General features: G+C 43.3%; 1 protein-coding gene across 1 annotated transcript; it reads left to right on the top strand.

Annotated features, from left to right (window-relative positions):
• Positions 1-474: 474 nt before the first annotated feature.
• On the top strand, positions 475-22,393 carry inpp5f (inositol polyphosphate-5-phosphatase F). The gene is made up of 20 exons (XM_076286126.1): positions 475-953; positions 6,352-6,432; positions 7,739-7,875; positions 8,912-9,040; positions 9,357-9,524; positions 9,950-10,006; positions 10,889-11,087; positions 11,872-12,051; positions 12,148-12,215; positions 12,506-12,630; positions 13,115-13,192; positions 13,606-13,726; positions 13,912-14,040; positions 14,748-14,865; positions 15,039-15,237; positions 16,217-16,288; positions 16,414-16,487; positions 17,098-17,226; positions 17,682-17,769; positions 18,082-22,393. Exons 1-20 carry the CDS (start codon positions 848-850, stop codon positions 19,190-19,192), a joined length of 3,369 nt encoding a protein of 1,122 aa, XP_076142241.1. The 5' UTR covers positions 475-847; the 3' UTR covers positions 19,193-22,393.
• Positions 22,394-23,527: the final 1,134 nt, after the last annotated feature.

Raw genomic sequence — 23,527 nt, forward strand, 5'->3', positions numbered from 1 at the left:
TCCCTGTGTCTGTAGTTGGCTATTCCGCTTTGTAGGCCTATTCATGAAGCTTTGTCACTACTGTATGTTCCACATCCAGATGTTTCTTGTGACTACACATTTTTTCCCCATATAGATAAATGTAAATGGCCTTGAAATCATCAGTGTCAAACAATACATGGTTTTTCCCTTCTTCCTTTTAGAATTTCACAACAGGCCGTATGAGATATTGCTGCCTATTGCTGAAGGCCTATCTTACAACAGTAAAATTAAAATTGGGAGGTGATGGGAAACATAAATTAAAGCCACAATTAGAACACCATTATGTTTTGTGTCAATAATATTATCATGACTAATAACAATCATTGCTACATTAGCCTATTAATCAAAACTATGGCAATATGTTCAGGATAATTACATATCATGGAATGTCTCTGTAGAACGGAGGATCATGTTTCGGATGACGACAGCAGTCACGTGTGATTGTTTCTGCAGGAAATTGATTCAGTCGGTCCTGAAACTGGGAAGAAACAGTCTCAGCGACATTTTCAAAGGACTAAGAAGTTGCCCAGTCTGTCTCGGCCGACATTACGCGGTAGAATGTCATCTATGCTGCAAGACAATTAATACTGTCAATTATATACTGACAGCAGCATGTCGGTGTCTAGTAAATTAATAAAAACGTACATAGCTACTAGCTAGTTAGCTGGCTAACTAGCACGCTTAACGAATAAGCCTGCGTTTGTTATCTCAAGCCAAGAGGACGTTCGGTTTGGACAGTTAAAACGTTACTGTCAGTTGGACTGTAGCAAAGTCAGATTCACGTAGCATTACTGGATACAAACAGTATTCACATGTTTGGTCATTTATGGTCGAAATGGAGCTATTTCAAGCAAAGGATCATTATATTCTCCAATGCGGCGACAACGCACTGTGGTGCAGCAGGAAAGATGGTACTATGAGCGTGAGACCCGGTAAGTCATTCTTTTGCTGGTACTGTTTGTTATCAACACAAGCTAAAGATCGATATCCATTTGGCATTATAACACCTCACCTAATATTAACGTTACCAATTATTGTTGTTATCTCATCAGTACCAACTACTGTACGTTATCAGTAACGTTGTCGATACCCTCCCCCCCCCTCCTTAACATTGCTACTTTTTAGGTCGTTCAGGTCATAGCAATAGCTTCGTGCAATTTATTTCTGAATCAAAAACAATTGCCAACTAACGTTAGCTGCCGTTCTATTGCCTTACATGCATGTCTTCATGTTTATAGTTGGGGTAACATCAAGGTTCGCACTAGGTTCGCACGTAATCAATCAGCCAAAATTCAGAGAGACTCGTTATCACAGCTACGGGTGATTTTCCTGTTTCACGGAGGCCATTGATGTCAGTTATCTGGCCAGTATGATTGCCCTACTTTCGAAAGAGCAGTAGTCAGTTCTCATATTTTGTATAAATATGCCCTGGCGAGGTCGAACGAATGCCGTGAGACGAGAAGCGGGTAGGCTAGGATATGTGCCAACCGGTGCACAGTACCACAGGAAATGAATACATCCGTGGTGCGTGCATCACACGACAAGCCATGTCTAGCTAATGATGGAGTTGAATTCAGTGGTAAAATTAAAGCGTAGGCTACTTGAAATCAGTAGAGGTCATTACCATGGCTATGTCAGACCATTTTAATGAAGCATCAGTGTTGCCTAACATGAGAGTGAAACATAATTATGGGCCTCCTCCATATTTGAATCCTTACTCATGAGAGATACAGTGTGTGTGTGATCTTCGTCATGTTAAGATGTTAAGATGGTGATCATTTTTATGTCATATGTCATATGGTGATCATTTATATAATCATATTTACATATTTTTGTTACATAGCCAGGGTTTATGAATAGTGATTTGGCTAAGTTGACCCAGAGACTTTATAAGAACTTCGGTTATTCTCTGATATGCGAATTTGTTTGTAATCGCCACATCCCCTTACATATAAGCCCTACTGCTTTTCTTCTCTCTTCTCTTGTCCCTGTAGTTTGTAGTGCTGCAAGTCTGTTTATTTCCCCTGATTGCACAAAAGCCTGAGGGAACATAACATACTGAATAAAATCCCTTGATCCCAATGTTGTTAGTAGAGGACTAGCCTATGTCCCCTTTGCTCAGTAAATGCAAGAACTGAGTCTCCAATGCATTTTTCCTTTGGCATGACTTTTCTTTAGAACAATCACTCTTCATCTAGTGCACAAACACTGGCACAAATACACTCAGACAACATACTCATTCCCCTTCAGGATACAGTTCTCTGTTCTCTCTGTAGAAACAGTTCTCTGCTCAGTCTGTCTCATGTCCATTGTCTTTTTGTACATGTGCATACAAATTCACATGTGCGCACTCTGTGTTTCCCCTCTCGCTCTCTTGACCTGTCCAATTCCAGAGCGAGCGGTCAGTCAGAGCAGAACAGACAGTTGAGTTAGTGCACTCTTCTGTAACTGAAAAGCAGTGGTGGGGACAGTGTTTTGTAGACTGTGTGCTAGTGGGAAGGAGTAGCCTATAGTCTGCGGAGCTGGCTTGTGTCTCATGGTGTGTGCGCAGCCAGGCTCATCAGGTTTGGGTTGCAACGCTGTTCCATTATTTAATTGGAAAAGGCTTTCCACTGTTCATTAAAAAAAGTCTGTTGGTCCAATAATTGACACAAGTGCTGGGTAAACAGGCTGCACAGAGGAGAAAGAGGGCCATGCCATGATTTGTACTCTGTGTGTGTTCACTGGCGACCGACATTATGCTCTTGGTGGTATTATGGTCTGGTTACCTGAACCAAGAGCCATCTGAAAGAGTTCAGATGTATCTAGTTTTTAACGCTATCTCAGTAGACTACCCTGTGTCCTCACAATGGGTTAAATGGAAGGGCTAAGTGTAAGGATTAGGTTAGCTGATGCCAGGCCAAATCAAGAAACTTGCAAAGGTCAGAGAGACTGGACTTTTATGCCTTAACCCTTAAAGGTGTAGGTTTTTGAACATTCTAAGTTCCGCAACAATTGAAGGTTCTAAAATTCTATGTTGAATTCAATGAACCCAGATATTCTTTAGAACGTTCATTTCTCAACATTCCCGTCACACCGGTGTGATGGTACTCCTTTAAGGGTTAAAAGGAATAAAAGGAATAAGGCTGGTCTGTTTTTTATGCCTTTAGTTATTGGTTGTGATCCCTGTCAGTGATGCCCTTCGTCTTGTCTCTGGGAGTTGTCATCTCTGCAGTTTGCTTTAGGCCTAAGTACTTGTCGTTTGTCTCGCTCACACAAAGTGTAGTGTGACAGCAAGTGCTCTCAATGCATTACTCATCCACAGGCCATATGCATCGCACCCATCTCAGCAGCTCTGAGGCCCACTCATCTACACAGTGTGGCCTGGATCTCTCCTGCATACCATATAAACTGAGCCTGAGATTGCTTTAGCCTGAGCAAAAGTTGTTTGGTTTAATCGTCACCTCCTTTCACAAATGCAGAGCACTGTGGTAACAAGAGCAGCTGGGCGTCGTGTGCTTCAGGATTGGTTGCAGCTAGTTGTTGCTGGCAGAGCCGTGGCGGGGCCGGACTGACAAACTGACTTGCCTGTGGGAACTAGCCCCTTTTGCCTGGAATCCATGACGGCCGGAGCATGGAAAGTGCGCCTCTCTATATGATTCACACTTCCTGACTGCTGCTAGGCTTAACCACACCCTGGGGTTCCCACTTCCCTAGCTGTCCTTTACCAGGAACAGGCCGAGGGCTGAACCCTGCTGTAGCACACACCAGCAGCATTTCACCCCAGCAGAGTATTATTCACCACATTACTATTTTAATCAAAACAACATAGGTGTAGGCCCACATAGTATAATAGTGTTTATGCAGGAAATGGCAAATTCCATTATTTTGCTGTAGAATATCTGGTGCTGGGTCTCTCCTTATCAGATAGATAGATAGATAGATAGATAGATAGATAGATAGATAGATAGATACTTTATTGATCCCCAAGGGGAAGTTCAAATTCATTCAAATCATCCACTTCCATCCTCAATAAAATATGTTTTTCCAATTAGGGCTGCACGATATTAGGAAAACATGCGATATGCGATAACATTATTGAGTACTGCGATAACGATATAACTTGCGATATTTAAATATTTTATGTTTTTCTCCATTCTATACTTGCTGCTAACATAGACTGTAGGGTGGGGGGGGGGGATAAATGTATAATTACAGAATTAAATGTATAATTTTCTACATAAACAATATAAAATATACTGCTCAAAAATTAAGGGGACACTTCAATCATACACTGGATTGGTGCTGACACTGTTTGATTCTGAGCATAAGAAAAACTTTTAAGGCGAGTGTTTTATTTTGCAAGAACTGTCAGACATTCTGTGAATGTAGTTTGAGAATGGAGAGATGGGTGGAAGGTTTCAAAAAATGGGTTTGAACAATTGTGGAAAACTGTAAGTGTTCCTTTAATTTTTTGAGCAGTATATTATGTAGCCTAGGTGGACAGCTAAGATACCCACTGACTAGGCTATCGAAGTTGTGTGGAAGATGTGCTCCAAGAAAATCCTCGTAAAAGACGGATAGACAGCCAATCTGAATACTTGTGCACCAACCAGTGGAATATTCCACATTTTGCCAGCCTTTGCTGGGCCTAGCAAAAAAGCTACTGTACTTAAGCTATATCGCTGCGGTCACTCATCTAAAATCTTAAGTAGGCTATCCCAGTCTGTAACCTCATACGCTGCGCATCCCACGTTATTAGGCTACCGGCATGCCGCGGAAAGTGAAAGTAAGTGGCTGCGATCACACAGTCCAGGCTAAACAACTTTTACAAATAACGAATCCTGATTACCTCTCTGCTGCTGTCTGGGGCTTTTGCTAAATGCAAATTATGAAATACAAGCCTTACAGTGAAAGACAGATAGGCTATCTTCTGATCCTATAACAACAACGAAAGAAATTGTTTATTTGAACACGGTGGAGAAGGACGCATTTGGCGCTGTGTTTGTAATAAGTCGGCCTTCATAAAACCAAAATATTTCCATATAACAGACGTGTTTTTCCTTTTAGTCACCATTTCCTCTTCACCTAAGTGTAGCCTACCTCGCTTGACTCACTATCTTCAGCCATCACGACTTAGCTCCTGCCTCAACACCTAAAACACCACACACCTAAACTGGTGGGGGACGGGCTTCTAGGGCTGCATGACGGCATCGGTTTGGTAAAATATGTTGACATTCAGAATGTGAATACACCATAGACTGTATGGAATGCGCGCGGCACAGAAAATGTATCAAAATGTATCGAAAATTAAGTAATCTTTGCGGTATGTCCATCGCAAGCGTTGATATCGCGATAACGATAGATTTTAGATATATCGTGCAGCCCTATTTCCAATGATGATTGACTACGTAGGCTAGTAGATATATGAGGGAGGTTATTTAAAGAAGGTTTAGACACGTTTTTTGAGACCAGGCTGTGTGGACAGGACAAGTGTTCAGAGACACAGTGTTCCACAGGCCTTTGCAGCCAAACAGGGAGTCCCATCTTTCATGAACCTTGCTCTTTGAGCCAGTAGTTATTATTTAAGCTAAGCTAAGCACATTCATGTTGATATGACCACATTTGGCCTCTTCACTCCCCCTGAGAAGATTACAATGTAAAGAAATATCCATAAAACATTCCTTAACTTATGAGTTAAGTTAATATTATGATTAAGCAGAGCTTCCTAGTACCAACTACCTAATGGTCTTTACAAGCTGTGAGGTAGGTGTAAGTATGCAGATGTCATTTGTTGCTTTGTATCATGGGTTGTTAATGACAGTCTTTCATGTCTGTGTGTGTGTGTGTGAGGTAAAATGTCTTTCCAGGATTTCTCTTTAGTCTCACTCACATGATGACAGGACTCTTGCTGTGATATCATGACAATTTACTCTCTGTAATGTGCTCCAAATACTGATGTTTGTGACATTAAACAGTCCCTCAGCTGAACGGTCATTGTCAAAATAACTCTGGTACGTGGATTTGAGTAATGATGTATTCTTACTCAAATACTTTGAGTGAATCTGTTTTGGCTGTCAGCTGTGCAGGTTTAATCTTTCTCTGTCATTGGGTCCATCAAACTAAAAACACTAGTCTCAGTTAGCAGCAGAGAATACAACGATACAGAACATAGGCCCATGGTTCTGAATGAACTATAAGGCTGACTGTTGAGATACCAACTGAACTCATTAGTTACCCAGGTCTTGTCCTATGGCATATCTGGAAGACATTGTGCCATTATCATTGCTGTTTGATATGTTTTGAATGGGCCTACATTTTACCACCTCTTTGGATGTTTTTGCTCCACAGCTACTGACCTGCTGTTGGCATGGAACCCTGTTTGCCTGGGCCTCGTGGAAGGCCTCATTGGGAAGATTCAGCTTCATGCTGGTAAGTGGACAGTTCTTGTCAGTCAATGGGATTGAGAACAGTGTGTCTCTGATTAGTCTTGTCTTAGTGTTGTTTCAATGAGGGATATTGACCTCATTAGTTCATTAGGCTAACTACTGGCCTAGTGTTATTTTCTTAACCCTTGTTTCAAGTGAAAGTCTTCAGTTAACAAGACTTGCTAAGTTAAGTAGATCAGTTAAGTCACTGGGGATTAAGGGGGCAGTCTTGAGGTATGGTTATGGTTAGACTTTCATTTTGTTAATATAGAACACACAACCCAAAGTAGACTAGCATGTACTTGAAAATGAATAGGTCAGTTTATGTGCACACAACTATTTTGAAGATGTGTCATTTGCACTTGCACAGATATTTTTAGACCCTTGCCTGATCAAGACCACTAACACCTTGCTGTAAGAATTCGATTAGGCTCTTCATGACAGTTATTGGGGGAGCTTTTGGGGACTTAGGCTTTTTGTATTTGTTATTTAAGTTCAACATATAGGCCTATATGTTTTTTTCTCAGCCCCTCTTTTCTGTTGAAGCCATAATTTGATGATAACATAGCCATGTTTGTAAACCTGTCTTCCCCATCTGTCATCGGTTGCATTGCTTTCAGTGCATCTCATTGTTTCCTTGTGAATGTGGAAGTGTTGCCATTCATGGCCCTGTTTAAACGGTGGGGAGAAATCAGCCTGGAGATTATGACACAGTTATAACTGAGTGACTCAGCTAATGCACAACAGATCATCCTCAAGGCATGCGCCCATGGAGGATGTGTATAATGTTCAGTATAGACAGAACTCCCGCTGTCTCTCTCAGCTGTTGGTTTCTCTGGTTCTGTCGGCGCTTGTCACCTGAGGCAGACCTCACTGTAGCCACTGGCTGCCTCTGATTCAGCTGCCTGTCCTCTGAGGGGGGGGCGGGGGCTGGCTTCTTTCCAAACTGTGAGAGGCGGCACGAAAATATTCACAGTGGCTGTTCCACTGGGTTGTTTTTGTTCGGGCATGAAAGGCGCTTGTTCTCTCACTTCCAATGAATCAAGGTGCAGCCCTGGCCCCTGGTTTAATTTGAGCTCCTGCTCCGGGAATAAATCATCGGCCGTCCTCACGGCGGGCCGGGGCCACGGAAATGAGCCGCCGGTGAAGTCACGCCTCGCGGAATGTGCGGAATTCTCAGGGCTAATGACGCATCCCCTTCCCCAGGCCCTGTCCTCCTCTCCATTTCTCTCTCGCTCTCTCACTCATTGTTTATGTTTCTCCCCCCTCTCTCTCTCTCCCGCTCTCGGTCTTTGTCTCTCGCTCGTCAGATCTTCCTCTGTGCCTCGTCCTGATCCGGCAGACAGCACTGGTCGGAGAGTTGCCAGGAAACCACAAAGTGTTCAAGATCACCAAAATAGCTGTGGTGGAGCTGTCGGAAGATGAACCCCAGGACTTGGAGCTGGAGGTGGGTGGAAGTAGCTGTCACAAAGCACAGAAAACACACACCCAACACACCCACCAGCCAAATGTGTGCCATTTCAGAGTGCCTACAGGTAGCCCCGTCCCATAACATACAACACAACAAGCCACTATTAAGCCTCTATAAGTCTCCAGGCCAGTTCTCTTGCTTACTATTATGTAGACCTTTGCGGTACATTTGCCTCTGAAAGCCTCTTAAAACATCAGCATATTGCGTCGTGCACTGACGTGCATGCTTCAGTGCTTGATGTGCAGCTGTTCTTTCTCGTCCTCCCGCGACATGTGACGACGTGCACGAGTTGTAAATACAACATTCAGTGTACTCTTATCAACCATGCTGTTTCAGAGTTAACCCCTTAAGGGGATGTCAGTAGGCTTGGTATCTACAATGCATGAAAGGAGTAGTTGTGGCCCATACAGCAAGGGTTGTCTGAGCACAGACGGAGGTCCCTCAGACACCAGTCTGTTGTATTGTTAAGATTTTCATTTCTGCAGGGTTGTGGATTAGGGGGGGGGGGCGGGGTCAGAGATTGTATCTAGCTAAGTGATGTCAAGGGTTCCCACTATTTGTTTGTCTCAGCACAAAGTAATTACTACAAACCAAACACTTTTCTTAGGATCTCTCATGTTTATTAGACATCACGGAGTGATTACTGTGATGTGACCTAGAGCAAAGGAGTGTCTTCTGGACTGGGTTGGGGATCTCTCACGTTATTGCGCTGTGATGACTTTCAGACAATGACTCAAGCAATGTGCCAGACACACCCTAACGGCTAGTGTTACCTTTGAGCTGTGTGCGGTTGTGGAACAGTTAACTGTATACGGTGTTCCACATGACATGTCTCAGTGTGACGTGTGAAGAGCCTCTTAATGAAACTGATGCAGAATGTGTGAAGCTCATCACATTGTTGAAGGGTATAGGTTATGCAACGACTTGTCTTGGAATAATTAGGGTGAGGAAACAAGTGACGAGTTTCAGAAACGTTCTGAATGATTGCATCATGTCTATCCCTTAATTCCAGCTTTGCAAGAAGCACCACTTTGGGATCAACAAACCAGAGAAAATCGCACAGTCCCCAGACGAGTCCAAGTTCCTGCTGAAGACGCTGAATCAGATCAAGTCCAATGTCGCTCAGCCCACCAAGAAAAAGGTTGCCACCTCCGACAGTTTTATGCAAAGTAGTTGGTTTACTCCACAAATGTCATTCCTTTGTGATTCATTTTGCACATGGTTGTTTTCACATTTTAAACATACTGACATAGAAATCAACAGGATTGTTCTGCGGGTGCAGTAGCACACATGCATGTATACACACATACGTACACACAGACACACACATGTAGTGTTGTAGGTATCTCCTCTCTGTTGTGTATTGATTGCGTTTGAGAGCCCGTGATAAAGTCTGTCCGCTGCTGTTGAATTTGCACCCGTAGTCCACCCCCACCCAGTATACCCCTGATTCACAGGTCAAGGAGAACAAGGAGAAGGAGCGTCTGGAGAAGCGACTGCTCGATGAACTGTACAAGATCTTCATGGACTCGGATTCCTTCTACTACAGCCTGACCTATGACCTCACTAACACCGTCCAGCGGCAGGGAGCCGCAGACAAGTCGGACCTGCCCATCTGGAAACGGGTAGGCAGCGTCGCTTCACCTGACCTCACCTCACTTCACTTCCTCTTTTGGTTTCCAGCCCTGGCTTGGTCTCCAGAAACCATGACCACGAGACTGGATTTGCTGACTTAAATCAACCTGCCTTAAAAATATGCGTAATAGTGGTGTTGAACATTCATTTGCATAGCTTGAAGAAGTAAGTGCATTTGTACATGGTACGCCTAAATCAATAAGTATTATGATGGAGATGGACACACACACACACACACACACACACACACACACACACACACACACACACACAAACACACACACACACACACACACACAGCTTTTTGATGACTCAGTGCAGTAGGCCTGCCAAAATGTCTGATTGAATTGTTTGAAAGCCACATAGCAGCTGTAATGCCTGACTGTGGAGATGACTGGTTATTCTGCTCTCTTAGGTGGATGACCGGTTCTTCTGGAACAAACATATGATTCAGGAGCTTCTGGACCTTAAGGTATGACCTCACCATGATGACCAGTCATATATTTAATATGTAATCAAACATGTTGTTTTAGTCGTACAACTCACCCTGATTTCATTAGTCATTTTTTTTAGCATTTAGTATTATTATTTGGTTAGTTGGATTGTAATGCAGTATGGTCAAATATGGAGTTTGTAGATGAGTTTACATAAAAGCCTAACTTGGAATAAAATCTCAAAATTGCGGCAAGCAATAAGGGCTTCAGCCACTGTATGTTGACACCTGTCACTCCATAGCTGTCAGCATTTCATGACAATAGTGCAGATAGCAGAAGGAGAATACTACCAGGGGCCAACCACCCATATGCAAGTCTTTAAGAAGAACAGATAAGAAACTGCACTTGACTTTCGTCCTCAAGGGGAGGATGTGGATTCTGTAGTGAAAGGAATGTTATCACTGATTTTGCAGCTGATTTCACTGCCTCAGTCTACAAACATGAGTATTTTGTAAATGGTTCTGCTTTTCACTTGGACTTGGTCTGGTGCGCTACTTTCTCCTTACTCTCTTGTCTGGATTTGTCAGTCCCATAATAATAGTTCCTCTTTATGAGGCCTCAGCTGTGGTGACTAATCTCTTGTCATGCCCTTCCCCGCTCAGGAGCAGTGTCTTCTTTCCACGCTCGCTGTGGGAAGTGCTACGGGCTATTCAAGCTCAGAGGAGCCCAATGGGATTTGACTATTAATGGCCATATGTCAGCTCTCACTGTTAACTCACTGATTCATATTAGCAGCATGTGCACTATTCATCTTCTCAGACATTGTCCATTTGTGTTTGGCATGTTTCTGTTGCGACGGTGGAGGTGGTGAAAACACATGGACCATGCTCTGTAGCCACCTCTGTTTTCCTCTACTTCAGGTGCCTCAGGTGGACTTCTGGGTGGTCCCGGTCATCCAGGGCTTTGTGCAGGTGGAGGAGCTGGTGGTCAACTACAACGACATCTCCGACGAGGAGAAGAGCAGCCCAGACACGCCCCCTCAGGAGCTCACCTGTGTGGACAACATTCACCCTCGCTTCGCCGTGGCCATTATCTCCCGACGCAGCAGACATCGTGCTGGTGCGCCTCCTACGCCACACTGCAACATACTTACACACACTACTCATACTTAATCTGACGAACATACTTACACACACTACTCATACTTAATCTGACGAACATACTTACACACACTACTCATACTTAATCTGACGAACATACTTACACACCACTCATACTTAATCTGACGAACATACTTACACACACTACTCATACCTAATCTGACGAACATACTTACACACACTACTCATACTTAATCTGACGAACATACTTACACACACTACTCATACCTAATCTGACGAACATACTTACACACACTACTCATACTTAATCTGACGAACATACTCACACACACTACTCATACCTAATCTGACGAACATACTTACACACACTACTCATACCTAATCTGACGAACATACTCACACACACTACTCATACTTAATCTGACGAACATACTTACACACACTACTCATACCTAATCTGACGAACATACTTACACACACTACTCATACCTAATCTGACGAACATACTTACACACACTACTCATACGTAATCTGATGAACATACTTACACACACTACTCATACGTAATCTGATGAACATACTTACACACACCACTCATACGTAATCTGATGAACATACTTACACACACTACTCATACGTAATCTGATGCATATTGGTGTATGTTTTATACTTTACACATACGTTTAATCTGATGCATATGTGTGTATATTTTATGCTGAATTTAACAGTTATGTAAAGTGAGGCTTCATGAATTTACTCCTTTATCTCCCCCCCCCCCCCAGGGATGCGATATAAGCGGAGAGGTGTGGACACAGATGGCCATGTTGCCAATTATGTGGAGACGGAGCAGCTGATCCACGTCCACAGTCACACGCTGTCCTTTGTGCAGACCCGCGGGTCCGTACCCATATTCTGGAGTCAGTCAGGGTACCGCTACAACCCTCGGCCTCGCCTGGAGAAAGGTCAGTGCGCACAGAAGACCGTTCACAACAGAGGTCATTTGTGCCTGACCTGTGTTCATTTTATAATTTAAATCATTATTGTCCTGTATTTTACAGATGAAAAGGAGACAATTCCGTACTTTGCTGCACACTTTGACCAACAGCTCAGCATCTACAAAAAACAGGTGAAATGTGTAATAAATCTAAAAATACAGCAGGTTTAGGTCATCTGTAAGGTTTGTTTTTGTTGGCTGCCCAGAGGAACCTCTGGAATGTATCCTGTGACTACTATATAAACATGTTCGAAGGAGTAGCGGGTCAGCCATAAACTATTGAAGAAAGGAACATGTTAATAATCATGACGACAGAAAAGCTGTTCCAGTCTCATCTTGTACAGCGGCTCTCCTTGGCATGGCGCTGTTTGGTCTCCCAGTACATCTTGCACATGTTCATCTCATCACTTGTTGCCCTGCAGGTGATCATCAACTTAGTGGACCAGAGTGGCAGAGAGAAGATGATTGGCGACGCATACCTCAAACAAGTGCTGCTGTACAACAACCCCAACCTGACATACGTCTCCTTTGATTTTCATGAGCACTGGTGAGTATTCCCAAGCTGTCAGCTGAGGGCTGAGCTACACCAGGCACGTAACTGAAGCGTTCTGTTCGCGTTGCGTCTGCTGCAACAATTAGCTTCCACTATATTTAATGGAAGTAGCTACACCAGACGTGATAGCGGCGCGTACGTTCGAAAAAAAATAGACCATTCATCTAAAATGGATTTTACGCGTCGCGAACGGAACGCTTCAGTTGCGCCTGGTGTAGCTTCGCTGTAATACTGTGATTGGTGTCTGCAGAGCAGTTAATGAAATGAGATGTATTTAATTAAATTTGGTTAGACACTGGCCATGATGCAGTGTTTTCTGAATTAAACATTTTAAATTTAGGTAATAAGTATTCAAATGTAAATAAGAAAAAGTCATAATCATAAGCAACAATTCAATGTGTAAATATATGTAGAATGTGGAGAACTAACAGCATATAAATAACTTCTTGATTACAATGTTAAATTGTACTCTCTGTAGCCGAGGAATGAAGTTTGAGAATGTACAGACCCTAACAGATGCCATTTGGGATATCATCACGGACATGAAATGGGCCTGGTGAGTGCTGTGTCCATTTCATGAATACTCCAGGCCATCTATGTAAATGCATCCACATGTTTCTTAAGTTGTACAACCAAAACTTTTTAAGTATACATGAACTGTACAAAAAATGCCAGTTTGTTCATAAAATATACTTGTAGCAAAATAAAAAAAATATTATGATCCTTTTGACAAAACGGACTGTTAAGTTTGTTAAATAACCAACAAGCTCTCCAAAATCCTGACGACTGGAGACGGTAAGAGCCTCCTCCTTGTGTCCACCAAGAGGGATCAGTGGTGTCCTGTTTCTCTTGTGGTTAAATATACAGGGCCTGTTACACAATTTGAGGTTTAAAGCTGTGCTACATTTAAGGCCAGGACAAAAAATTACAATCCTCATCAAATATTCATGGGACCGTGTTTTCTGTCAGGGTGGACCAAGCAGGAGTCATCTGCCAACAGGAGGGCATCTTCCGGGTAAACTGCATGGACTGTCTGGACAGGACCAATGTTTTGCAGGCCGCTATCGCCCGAATGGTCATGGAGCAGCAGGTAAAAACACTTGCAACCAGTATCAGCAGTGGAGACCTCATGATTAAAATATACAGTGTGAGACTAAATTGATACACCTTTAATATATATATGCAGGTGAAGTAAAGAGACAGAAAGTAGGTGAGATGTTATTTGTATTGCTGAAAGCACCCACAGGAAACGCTGTTGATTCTGTTTTCCAAAAGCTGAAGAAGCTCGGTGTGATGCCTCCAGAGCAGCCACTGCCCGTTAAGTGCTACCGCATCTATCAGGTCATGTGGGCCAACAATGGGGACACCATCAGCCGACAGTACGCCGGCACCGCTGCCCTCAAGGTCAGTTCTGTGCATCTGTCCTCTAACAGTGGCACATTCACAAGAACGCGGTCTGTCTGCATGTTTGTTGAGCGGTTTTGCTACAGTGGAATTTTGTGCAATCTTTTCGCTTGTGTGAATCCGCGTTGCATTTAAAAATTCCCAGAATCCTTGAGATGTGCTTTTGAGATCTGATCAGCCATGCATGTCTGTGCAACTACAGGATCAGTGGATCCTTCACAAGCATGACTTTCTGGATTTTCCATGGGCATTACCGCTCATTTCTGTAACAAAAGCATGATTATCTGAGTAGACCACACATCTTCCTTGCTCCTCTGGGAGATACTCTAAATGTTTTCTTGAAATACTTGAATAAAATATTGAATACATGTGTTAACTCCCTAATTAAAATGTAGTCAGAGTGCTAACACATTCATCAGTACTGTATGTCCATGTGGGTTAGCCTGAACAAGTGCTTGAGATGTAACAATGAATGGGAGCAGTGTGAAACTGTACTGCCTGTGAAAGCTCTTTTTGCATATTCAAATAAGATAGTGGACTGTGGGTGGAAATGTAGCAAGACAAAGCAGGCATTTCATGCTGTCCATATCATTTATGGAAATGACTTCCATAAATGATGGGCCTCATAGCAGCCCATAATGTCGTAATGTATTTTTGCCTTTGTACTAATGTCTTGTATGTACCTGTGTGAAAATGTCATGGCACAGGGAGATTTTACACGCACGGGAGAGAGGAAACTGGCTGGAGTGATGAAGGATGGTGTCAACTCAGCAAATCGCTACTACCTGAACCGCTTCAGAGATGCCTACAGGCAAGCTGTCATTGGTGCGTATGCTGCTTGAGATTTGCTGATTTTCAAAAGTGTAACTCTGGACATGAATGACCTTGACCTGTTCTGATATTTTGGGGAGTTTAGTTCTAAAAAGTAATATGCATAAGCACCACACACTGCTGACCTGCGGGGGGGGGTGGGATCTGTTGCTCTCGTTCCTCTGTAGACCTCATGATGGGTCTGCCCGTGACGGAGGACCTCTACTCCATCTTCAGTAAAGAGAAGGAGCACGAGGAGAAGGAGAAGGAGAGCCAGCGTGGGGCGCAGGAGCAGGTCAGCATGCTGCTCCAGACCTACATGCAGCTGCTCCTGCCCGACGACGAGCGCTTCCACGGCGGATGGGCCCTCATCAACTGTGACCCCAGGTGAGTTGGCGGAGTGGTGTTTGTGTTGCATTCTAGACTAATGATTCTAAACTGTGACCCCAGGTCAGTTGGCGGAGTGGTGTTTGTGTTGCATTCTAGACTAATGATTCTAAACTGTGACCCCAGGTCAGTTGGCGGAGTGGTGTTTGTGTTGCATTCTAGACTAATGATTCTAAACTGTGGCCCAGGTCAGTTGGCGGAGTGGTGTTTGTGTTGCATTCTAGACTAATGATTCTAAACTGTTACCCCAGGTCAGTTGGCGGAGTGGTGTTTGTGTTGCATTCTAGACTAATGATTCTAAACTGTTACCCCAGGTCAGTTGGCGGAGTGGTGTTTGTGTTGCATTCTAGACTAATGATTCTAAACTGTGGCCCAGGTCAGTTGGCGGAGTGGTGTTTGTGTTGCATTCTAGACTAATGATTCTAAACTGTGACCCCAGGTCAGTTGGCGGAGTGGTGTTTGTGTTGCATTCTAGACTAATGATTCTAAACTGTGGCCCAGGTCAGTTGGCGGAGTGGTGTTTGTGTTGCATTCTAGACTAATGATTCTAAACTGTTACCCCAGGTCAGTTGGCGGAGTGGTGTTTGTGTTGCATTCTAGACTAATGATTCTAAACTGTGACCCCAGGTCAGTTGGCGGAGTGGTGTTTGTGTTGCATTCTAGACTAATGATAATGATGTCATTCTGAAGGAGGAAGGCCTGTGACATGTTAATGTCCATTCATAGAATGCACTGAAATGCGGAAGGAATGATCAGCCCGTTATCTTTTCAGTGGTGCATCACTGTTTGTGAGTCTGAAAGTAGTTTTATTTTTTTTTAATCAGTTTCACAACAAAAATATTTACTGGGAAGTCTTTGAAAAGCAGGCGTCTGGCACTGGTTTGACTTGTGAGAGTCACGAGCGGCTCAGAGGAGCTGCGATGATACTGTGATAATGAGGAACAAAGCCGTTTGAATCCACTACGCTTCTTTATTTCAGCCTCATTGATGCAACCCACAAAGATGTGGACGTCCTGCTGCTCTTGTCCAACAGCGCTTATTATGTTGCTTAGTAAGTGCTGCAGTCTTGCCTGAAATTTGAATAACATTTTTTTCATTATTACCTTTAGATCTCATCTGACTTTATTTATTTATTTATTTATTTATTTATTTATTTATTTATTTATTTATTTACAGCTATGATGATGAGGCTGATAAAGTGAACCAGTACCAACGTCTCAGTTTGGAAGGCTTGGAGAAGATAGAAATAGGTAAGGAGAGTTTTGAACTGTGTCAGTGGAGAGTCTGTCTGTCTGTGTGCTTGTCTGTGCTTCACTCAGTGGGGAGTCTGTCTGTGTGCTTGTCTGTGCTTCACTCAGTGGGGAGTCTGTCTGTGTGCTTGTCTGTGCTTCACTCAGTGGGGAGTCTGTCTGTGTTCTTGTCTGTGCTTCACTCAGTGGGGCTCCAGACATCTTATTTTGTCCAGCCTCAGGAGCAAATCTAATTGGCACAGATTGAAAGCAAATGTATGATGCAAGCTTTCAAAAAGAGGACTATTTGTGGTAGCCTGTGCATCAAGCATAATGAAATTTCCTTTGAGATAACTGAAATAGAATCACAAGGTTTGTATAAATAAAACACTGATAGAGCACTGTGCTGGTGGTCTATTTTCGCCCACCTTGCTTAAACAACCTAAATTCTGTTTTAGAAACTGCGTTGCGCAGACTGGGGCCATTCATATGCCTTGATAGGCATGCACGACACATTTAGGTCGTCTTCATCAGTTTACCACAAATCCATTTAGACTTCTGTGAGTGAAATTTCTCATTCTTCACACTCGTGTAATTGCCTGAAAATGAATTGCTGATTTCTCAATGGCAGGACTAGAGCCCACTCTGTTTGGGAAACCAAAGTACTGTTGCATGCGGCTGCACTACAAGAATGAGGAGACAAGCGGCTACTTCCACACGCTGAGGGCAGCGTCCAGGAACCCAGAGGACGATGGGAAAGGTACTGGGCTGAGCAGGCCTTCAGCGACGTATTCTGCTAAATGTGCATACACCAGTGTTTCTCAAACTTTTTCAGACCAAGGACCCCTTAACCAGTAAAAAAACCTCACGGACCACCTAGCTAATAGACACAATAGGCCTACTCACTGAACCACCTTGCTAATTGTCTTTGCACCTTGCTTATTGTGTCAGAAGATTCATATGATTTAAATTGGCATAGCTTACATAGGCAGTGTTGCTGAATTGTTTGGATTTACATACAAGTTGGTTCAATAATGCAAACAACTCATCTATATTATTTTTTACCTTGTTACCTTTTTTACCTACGTCTGCTCGCGGACCACTTGGGATAGCTTGCGGACCACACTTTGAGAAACACTGGCATACACTAAAGATTACACAGACGTGTCTTTCCTGTCCCAGTGCTGCAACACCTTTGGTCTGTTTGGATTCCAGATACTTTGCAGTGTATAGCTGAAATGCTTCGAATAGCCAAACAGGCTGTGGGACAAGAGCTGCCGATAATTGAGAAGAGACTGGAGAGGTGAGTGATCTCTCTCTGAGACTGTGTGATTTTGGTGGCGACTCTTCAGAAGTGGCTCAGGTGGGGAGGGGCAGGTAGCACACAGCTGTGTCTTCACAGTGAAATATTAATCAACTCTGGGCCAGACCTTCCTCCAAATGAGGTGAGCTTTAGATAAAAATAGCTGTTGCATTCACGGTCAGGTTTCAGCTTTAAGATCATTTTTGCAAATTATGCTTGAAGAGAATATGAGGAGAGAATGTTCCCACTTGAGTGTGAGTTAGGTGTGGTGGCGGTGAATGAGTTTCCTGTAAATGAACCTTTGTTTTCCAGGAGACAAAGTAAACCTCATGAGGACATAATGGGCATCCAAGGCAGAGCAGGAGATCAGGCTCTGGGCTCCGGTCTAGCTCAGGGCAAAAGCTTCCTCCTCAACAAGTTCTCGTCTCTCAACCAGAAGGTCAAGCAGTCCAACCTCGGTCGGCTCGGCACGTTCTCCAAGCCGGAGGTGAAGGTGAACTTCCTGAAGCCCAACATGAGGGTCAATCTCTGGAAGTCGGACAGCAGCCTGGAGACCACCGACAGCAACCCGGGCTCGGTGGCCATGAAGGACCTGTGCGACAACCACTCGGAGATCTCGTCCGACTCGGACTCGTACAATTCGGACGAGCAGCCGCACGCCAGCTCGCTGGAGAACGCGGACTACGTGTTGCCTAGCTGCGGCATCGTGTCGGCGCCGCGCCTCAGCAGCCGCTCGCAGTCCGTCAGCAGCGTGGAGATCGCCGTGCCCACCGTCGTTCACGGCACCAACGCCGACTACAGCCAGGGCGACGGGCCCTCGCCCGAGACCGCCGAGGAGGCCATCCTCATAGACTTCGGCACGCCCATCGACGTCTACTGCCACCAGTTTGCCCAGGACGCTCAGACCAAGCCTGTGGAGGAGGGCAGGGTGGAGCAGCCCACTGTCCCCCAGAACCTCAGTGCTAAAGCCCCCACGTCCAGTCTGGAGGCCCAGCCAGGGTCTCAGCCTCAGCAGCAGCAGCCGCCGCGGGTCAAAGAGGAGCCGCAGCTCTCCCGGCCGTCCCAGCTGAACGTGCAGCCGTCCGCGCCCACCTCCAACCTCTTGACCGTCCAGGCGGCAGGCTCGGCAGTCTCGGGCGGCTCGGCCGGCTCCCAGAGGAGCCTGGGCTCCCAGCTGGAGGGCAGCCTGGGCCCCTCGCCGGCGGACAGCAACGGCAGCCGGGTGGTCTCCCCCTTCGCCAAGATCAAGAGCTCCATGGTGCAGGTGGCCAGCCTGACGCAAGCCGGACTCACACAAGGTATCAACTTCGCCGTGGCCAAGGTTCAGAAAAGTCCCGAACCGGAAGCGGTCAACGAGGCGGTCAACGAGAACGAACTGAAAGCAATGTTCACACAGTGCCAGACCCGGATCATCCAGATCTAGCACCTTTTGACCTTTTGTTTGGCCTTGTGCGGTTCTTTTCTTTAACCCAGTCTTTATTTTTTAATTCTTGTGGTAGAACGTGACTTCCAGTACAGTAGCAGTAGCATAAGCTTGCACAATGGGGCACACTGACATCAGCTGAAATCCCTGCTCTTAATCCATCCTCTAGTTAACCTAACAGATGTTTACAGCCAGTGTTGTGTAGTGTGTAGTAAACCTAATCTAACTTGACCGTGCCCTTAATCTGACTAACGTCTCATGCATCCATATTCCATGTGTCTTGCATGTCAGAGGGTTAGTCTGTGGTAGCTAGATCGAGGCAGGCAAGCTCTGTTGCTGCATGTCAAGAAACTACCTATAAATTAGTCACTTGTGATTCCCAACCAAGCAGTACACTTGTTGGTGGACGTCTTTTCCATGTGAGCGTAACCCCTGTAGCTGCTTCCTGAACACAGGTAGAAATAACTGACCAAACTTCTTCGACATGGGCAGCTCAGTGTGAGACGGCACATTAATGGGAACATGTAAAATGTTAAATATCATAAACGTTGTGTTTTATCATTAGAAATGCACCAAAGTAGGAACCGAAAAATGCAAGAGCTGTTCAATATGTACAGTAAGTATTGTATGTAATTACTATGTACTGTGTATCTTTAATAGACCCCTCAGACATATTTCTATAGTAAGGTTTTATTGACACTCCTGAGTGATGGTGTTGGGAGCGTGACCTTTTCACTTCTCACTTGACGCACACTTGGTCACAGGAGTCACTTTTGTGCTCTCATGCTTGGACTCAAGTTTTATTTTAGAACTCGCAAGGCAGACCTGGAGAAACAGGCTAGTTTCCTGAGGAAATCTGGGTCTGAAGGAATTGGCTAATTGAATTGGCCTTTAATCGAAACATATTTATAACAATTAGTCATTATTTTAAAAGATCTGTCATAAATGTCATTCACATATATTCGTCCATTTGAGGGGGAAGATCATATGCAGGGAGCCCCAGCCAAATGTTTGATCACTGTTAAATGCTTTTTGCACTCTTACATCTGAAGAGTAAGCCTTAACAGATACTATTTATTGCAAATCTAACAGAAGTTACGATGTTTTGTGTTGTTTTTCTTTCTCATTCAGGTGATTATGATTGTGGGCTGTTGGTGTTTCAGGTTGTAGCCATAGGAAATCCGGGTATATGCCATGGTTCTCAAATACTATCAAAATGCATTGAGAGGATACTGTAGGGCATCATTTCAGCATTCATTTTTTGGTGCTCTTATCTGCTTTGTATTATTTTCAACAACTTTGTGGTATAGGATATTTTCACAAAGTTACTCGTGTTTATTTAGAAAGACAAAGTCATTTATTTAATGTTAACGTCATAATTTGACATTGAGTCCGCATACAGCTCCTGATTAGTTGAGAGCAAACGACTCATATCGTTGTGTTCCTTAATGCTACGACTTTCTTACACCAACTCTCCCCCCACATCCTACTCAGTCTCAAGGTCCATTCTGTGAAGTGTCTACCAACCAGCATTACGATCAATTTGTTTAGAGCAATGCAATTACAGAGTTCTGAAATGTCAGATGGATGTTTTATCAGTAGCACGATCTTAAAAAAACCAAAAAAAACAACTCACACCGCCTTCAGTTCTTTGCACATCCTGTGACAAACATATCTAAATTTAGAGCGACCACAATGTAGCACATTAATGAGAATATAGACAATATAGGCTGGCCACTGCTGATAAAAATGAATGTTGAAAAGATATATACGTGGGAACCAAATGGCAACAGCGTTTATTTGGATATTGTATGTCCACAAAAAGGAATCTATACATTTTTTATTGGTGCAATTATTGAGTTTTTGGTCAAGGCTAAACCAGATCAGATTGCATTGTTGGAGAACACAATTGCACTGACGTTATTGTGAAATATAGTCTTTAGTTCATATGTAATATTTTGAATCTGTGCAGAGAGAATTGGCTCTTTGCACTGACCTCACATGATCAACTATGTTTCCCCCTCAGATTAAATATAATCTGTTATCCCTTACAATGTAACATTTAAGGTTATATCGTTGCCTGAACATAATTTACCCCACCTTTCCTACTCGAATGGCACCTTAAAATGCAAAGAGCTGATGGAATGCTCTACAATCCTTTGCATTTCCCCCTTACTCCTAAAACTGAACCTTAAGTCTTCACAATTTAACAAAAACATTTATGAAAGTTGGTGTTGCCTTGATGTGTCCTTCATGCTCGGTATCAGTGTATGTATTCAGACAGGTCCACACAGGTCCATAGTCATTGGTCGTCTCTGAAAACTCATTACCACCACCTATCAGAGGTTGGTGTGTACTTTTTTTTAGTAACTCACTGTTACCACACTCCATGTGTTTTGAATTAGTGCTGTGCAGAGTCGACTTTTTTGCATATGAATTATGCACTGTCAGTTTTTTTTTTTGTTTGTTTGTTTGGTTACAAAGCTATGGCAAGATTGTGCTGGGTTGAAAACATTCTGTTTGGGTTTATTATATTATAAGAAGTGCGTGCACTGGACTAGATTCTGTTCTCAAAGTTTGGCCCTAAAAGGATGTTTGGTGACACAGGTACATATTTAAGCAGGACACTGAAAAAAACATTCCTTCCTCTTCATCTAGGTTCTTAATGTTTTGAGAGAATATGTATGCCCTATGCATAAGGATTTTCCTCAAGTATGCACAATCTTCCCCCGTTTTTGTCTCCTGAAATTGTATGTGCTTTTCTCTTTTACTTTTTGTCTAACACAAAGTGCTTATGAAACTTGTTTACTTTTGCCATTTATGCATTTACTTCACTGAGCAAACATGTTCCCCTCAAGATCACTCCCTTCCTCTCTGACCAGTGAGTGACCTGATGAAAAATACCAGTTTGAAGTACCTGACTTCCTGTGTTCACATGTGATTGTTGCAGTGTTCACGCACTTTCTAGCATCTTCCTCTTGTCTGTGCAGTGGTTCACTAACGGGGGTTTGTCCAGTGTTGTCATCCATTTTACTCAGAGTTTTATTTCATAGTGAAATATATTTATTCTTATTTCATACTTAGTTCTTTCCTCAATTGTTACCTAAAAACTGAATATTAATAATAACTGTGTAAACTGCTGTATTTTAAAATGTAATGGGGCATATATGGGAGGATTTTTAAGTAAATAATTTCAAAATCTTTTGTGCTCTTTGTTATTACATGTTGTGTGTCTGCCCTGTTCATGTCTTAAGATATTCTTCAGCTGAAGTCTTAAGTGTTATGATTGACATGGTTACAATGCTACATGACGGTACTCCTAGAAGCCTCAGGGTTGGTTGTCAACACCATTTTGCAACTGTTGATTGTCCTTCAGGGCCATGTATAGCAATGTGACCCTAGCTCAACATATGGGGGTTTCCCCAATCTCAAAAGTCGGAAGGCAACAGGAGGAAGGATTGTGTGTGTGTGTGTGTGTGTGTTTGTGTTTGTGTGCATGCTTGCTTATGAGGTGTGGGAGGTGTTGTGCTCTGTGCCCTGTGCCAGGCAGCGCTGAGGGATGCTTGTGTGACAGCAACTGTGTGGAACGGTTTAGCTTTCATTTAATAACATGACATGACCTAAGCAAAACAGCTAGAGTATTGTATCCTCAGCCCAGGGCAAATCGTTTCAGCTTGGTTTTCAGTCATGTGAATGCTACATGTACTGAACTACTGTCATTCAGTACAGCTTGCAGTTTTTTTTTCAATGAATTTGGTATGACAATTGGTATGACAAAATTAGATACATACACTACCGTTCAAAAGTTTGGAATCACTTAGAAATGTCCTTATTAATGTTGTAAATGACTGTTGTAGAAAGAAATGTCTGATCTTTAATGGAATAGCTACATAAGTATACAGATGCCCATTATCAGCAACCATTCATCCATTGTTCCAAAGGCACATTCTGTTTACTAATTTGATATTATTTTAAAAGGCTAACTGAAAAAAAACATTAGAGAACCCTTCTGCAATGTAATGTAATCTGAAAACTGCTGCCCTGATTAAAAAAAAACAATGCAACTGATCTCAGCTGGTATTCTGTCTATAATGGAGTGGAATGGAAATTTCTAAGTGACCCCACATTTTTGAACGGCAGTGTATACACAGTCAGTCATTTTGTTATTTGGAAGTGACACTTAAAATAGATTGCAGCTATTTAATTAATCTGCTTAGAGATAGAATCTTTCTCCAGGCTCAAGTTGAAAATGTCCCACTTCTCCCCTCCCATTGGATACAAGTTCAAGATCAAAGCTCAACCCAGGAAATTTGATAATTTACTGATAACAGGTGC

This window comes from Alosa pseudoharengus, unplaced genomic scaffold (assembly GCF_046254945.1).
Source record: "Alosa pseudoharengus isolate Yale_2024_CS ecotype anadromous, Long Island Sound unplaced genomic scaffold, YU_APseudo_1.1 YU_APseudo_1.1_scf_15, whole genome shotgun sequence".
NCBI classification, from domain to species: domain Eukaryota; kingdom Metazoa; phylum Chordata; class Actinopteri; order Clupeiformes; family Clupeidae; genus Alosa; species Alosa pseudoharengus.

Bases quoted from the DNA above. Each gene is read 5' to 3' on its own strand.
- inpp5f (XM_076286126.1), top strand. From the start codon at position 848: ATGGTCGAAATGGAGCTATTTCAAGCAAAGGATCATTATATTCTCCAA. The intron at 954-6,351 runs GTAAGTCATTCT...TTTGCTCCACAG, and splicing joins TACTATGAGCGTGAGACCCG to CTACTGACCTGCTGTTGGCA. The intron at 9,525-9,949 runs GTAGGCAGCGTC...CTGCTCTCTTAG, and splicing joins ACCTGCCCATCTGGAAACGG to GTGGATGACCGGTTCTTCTG.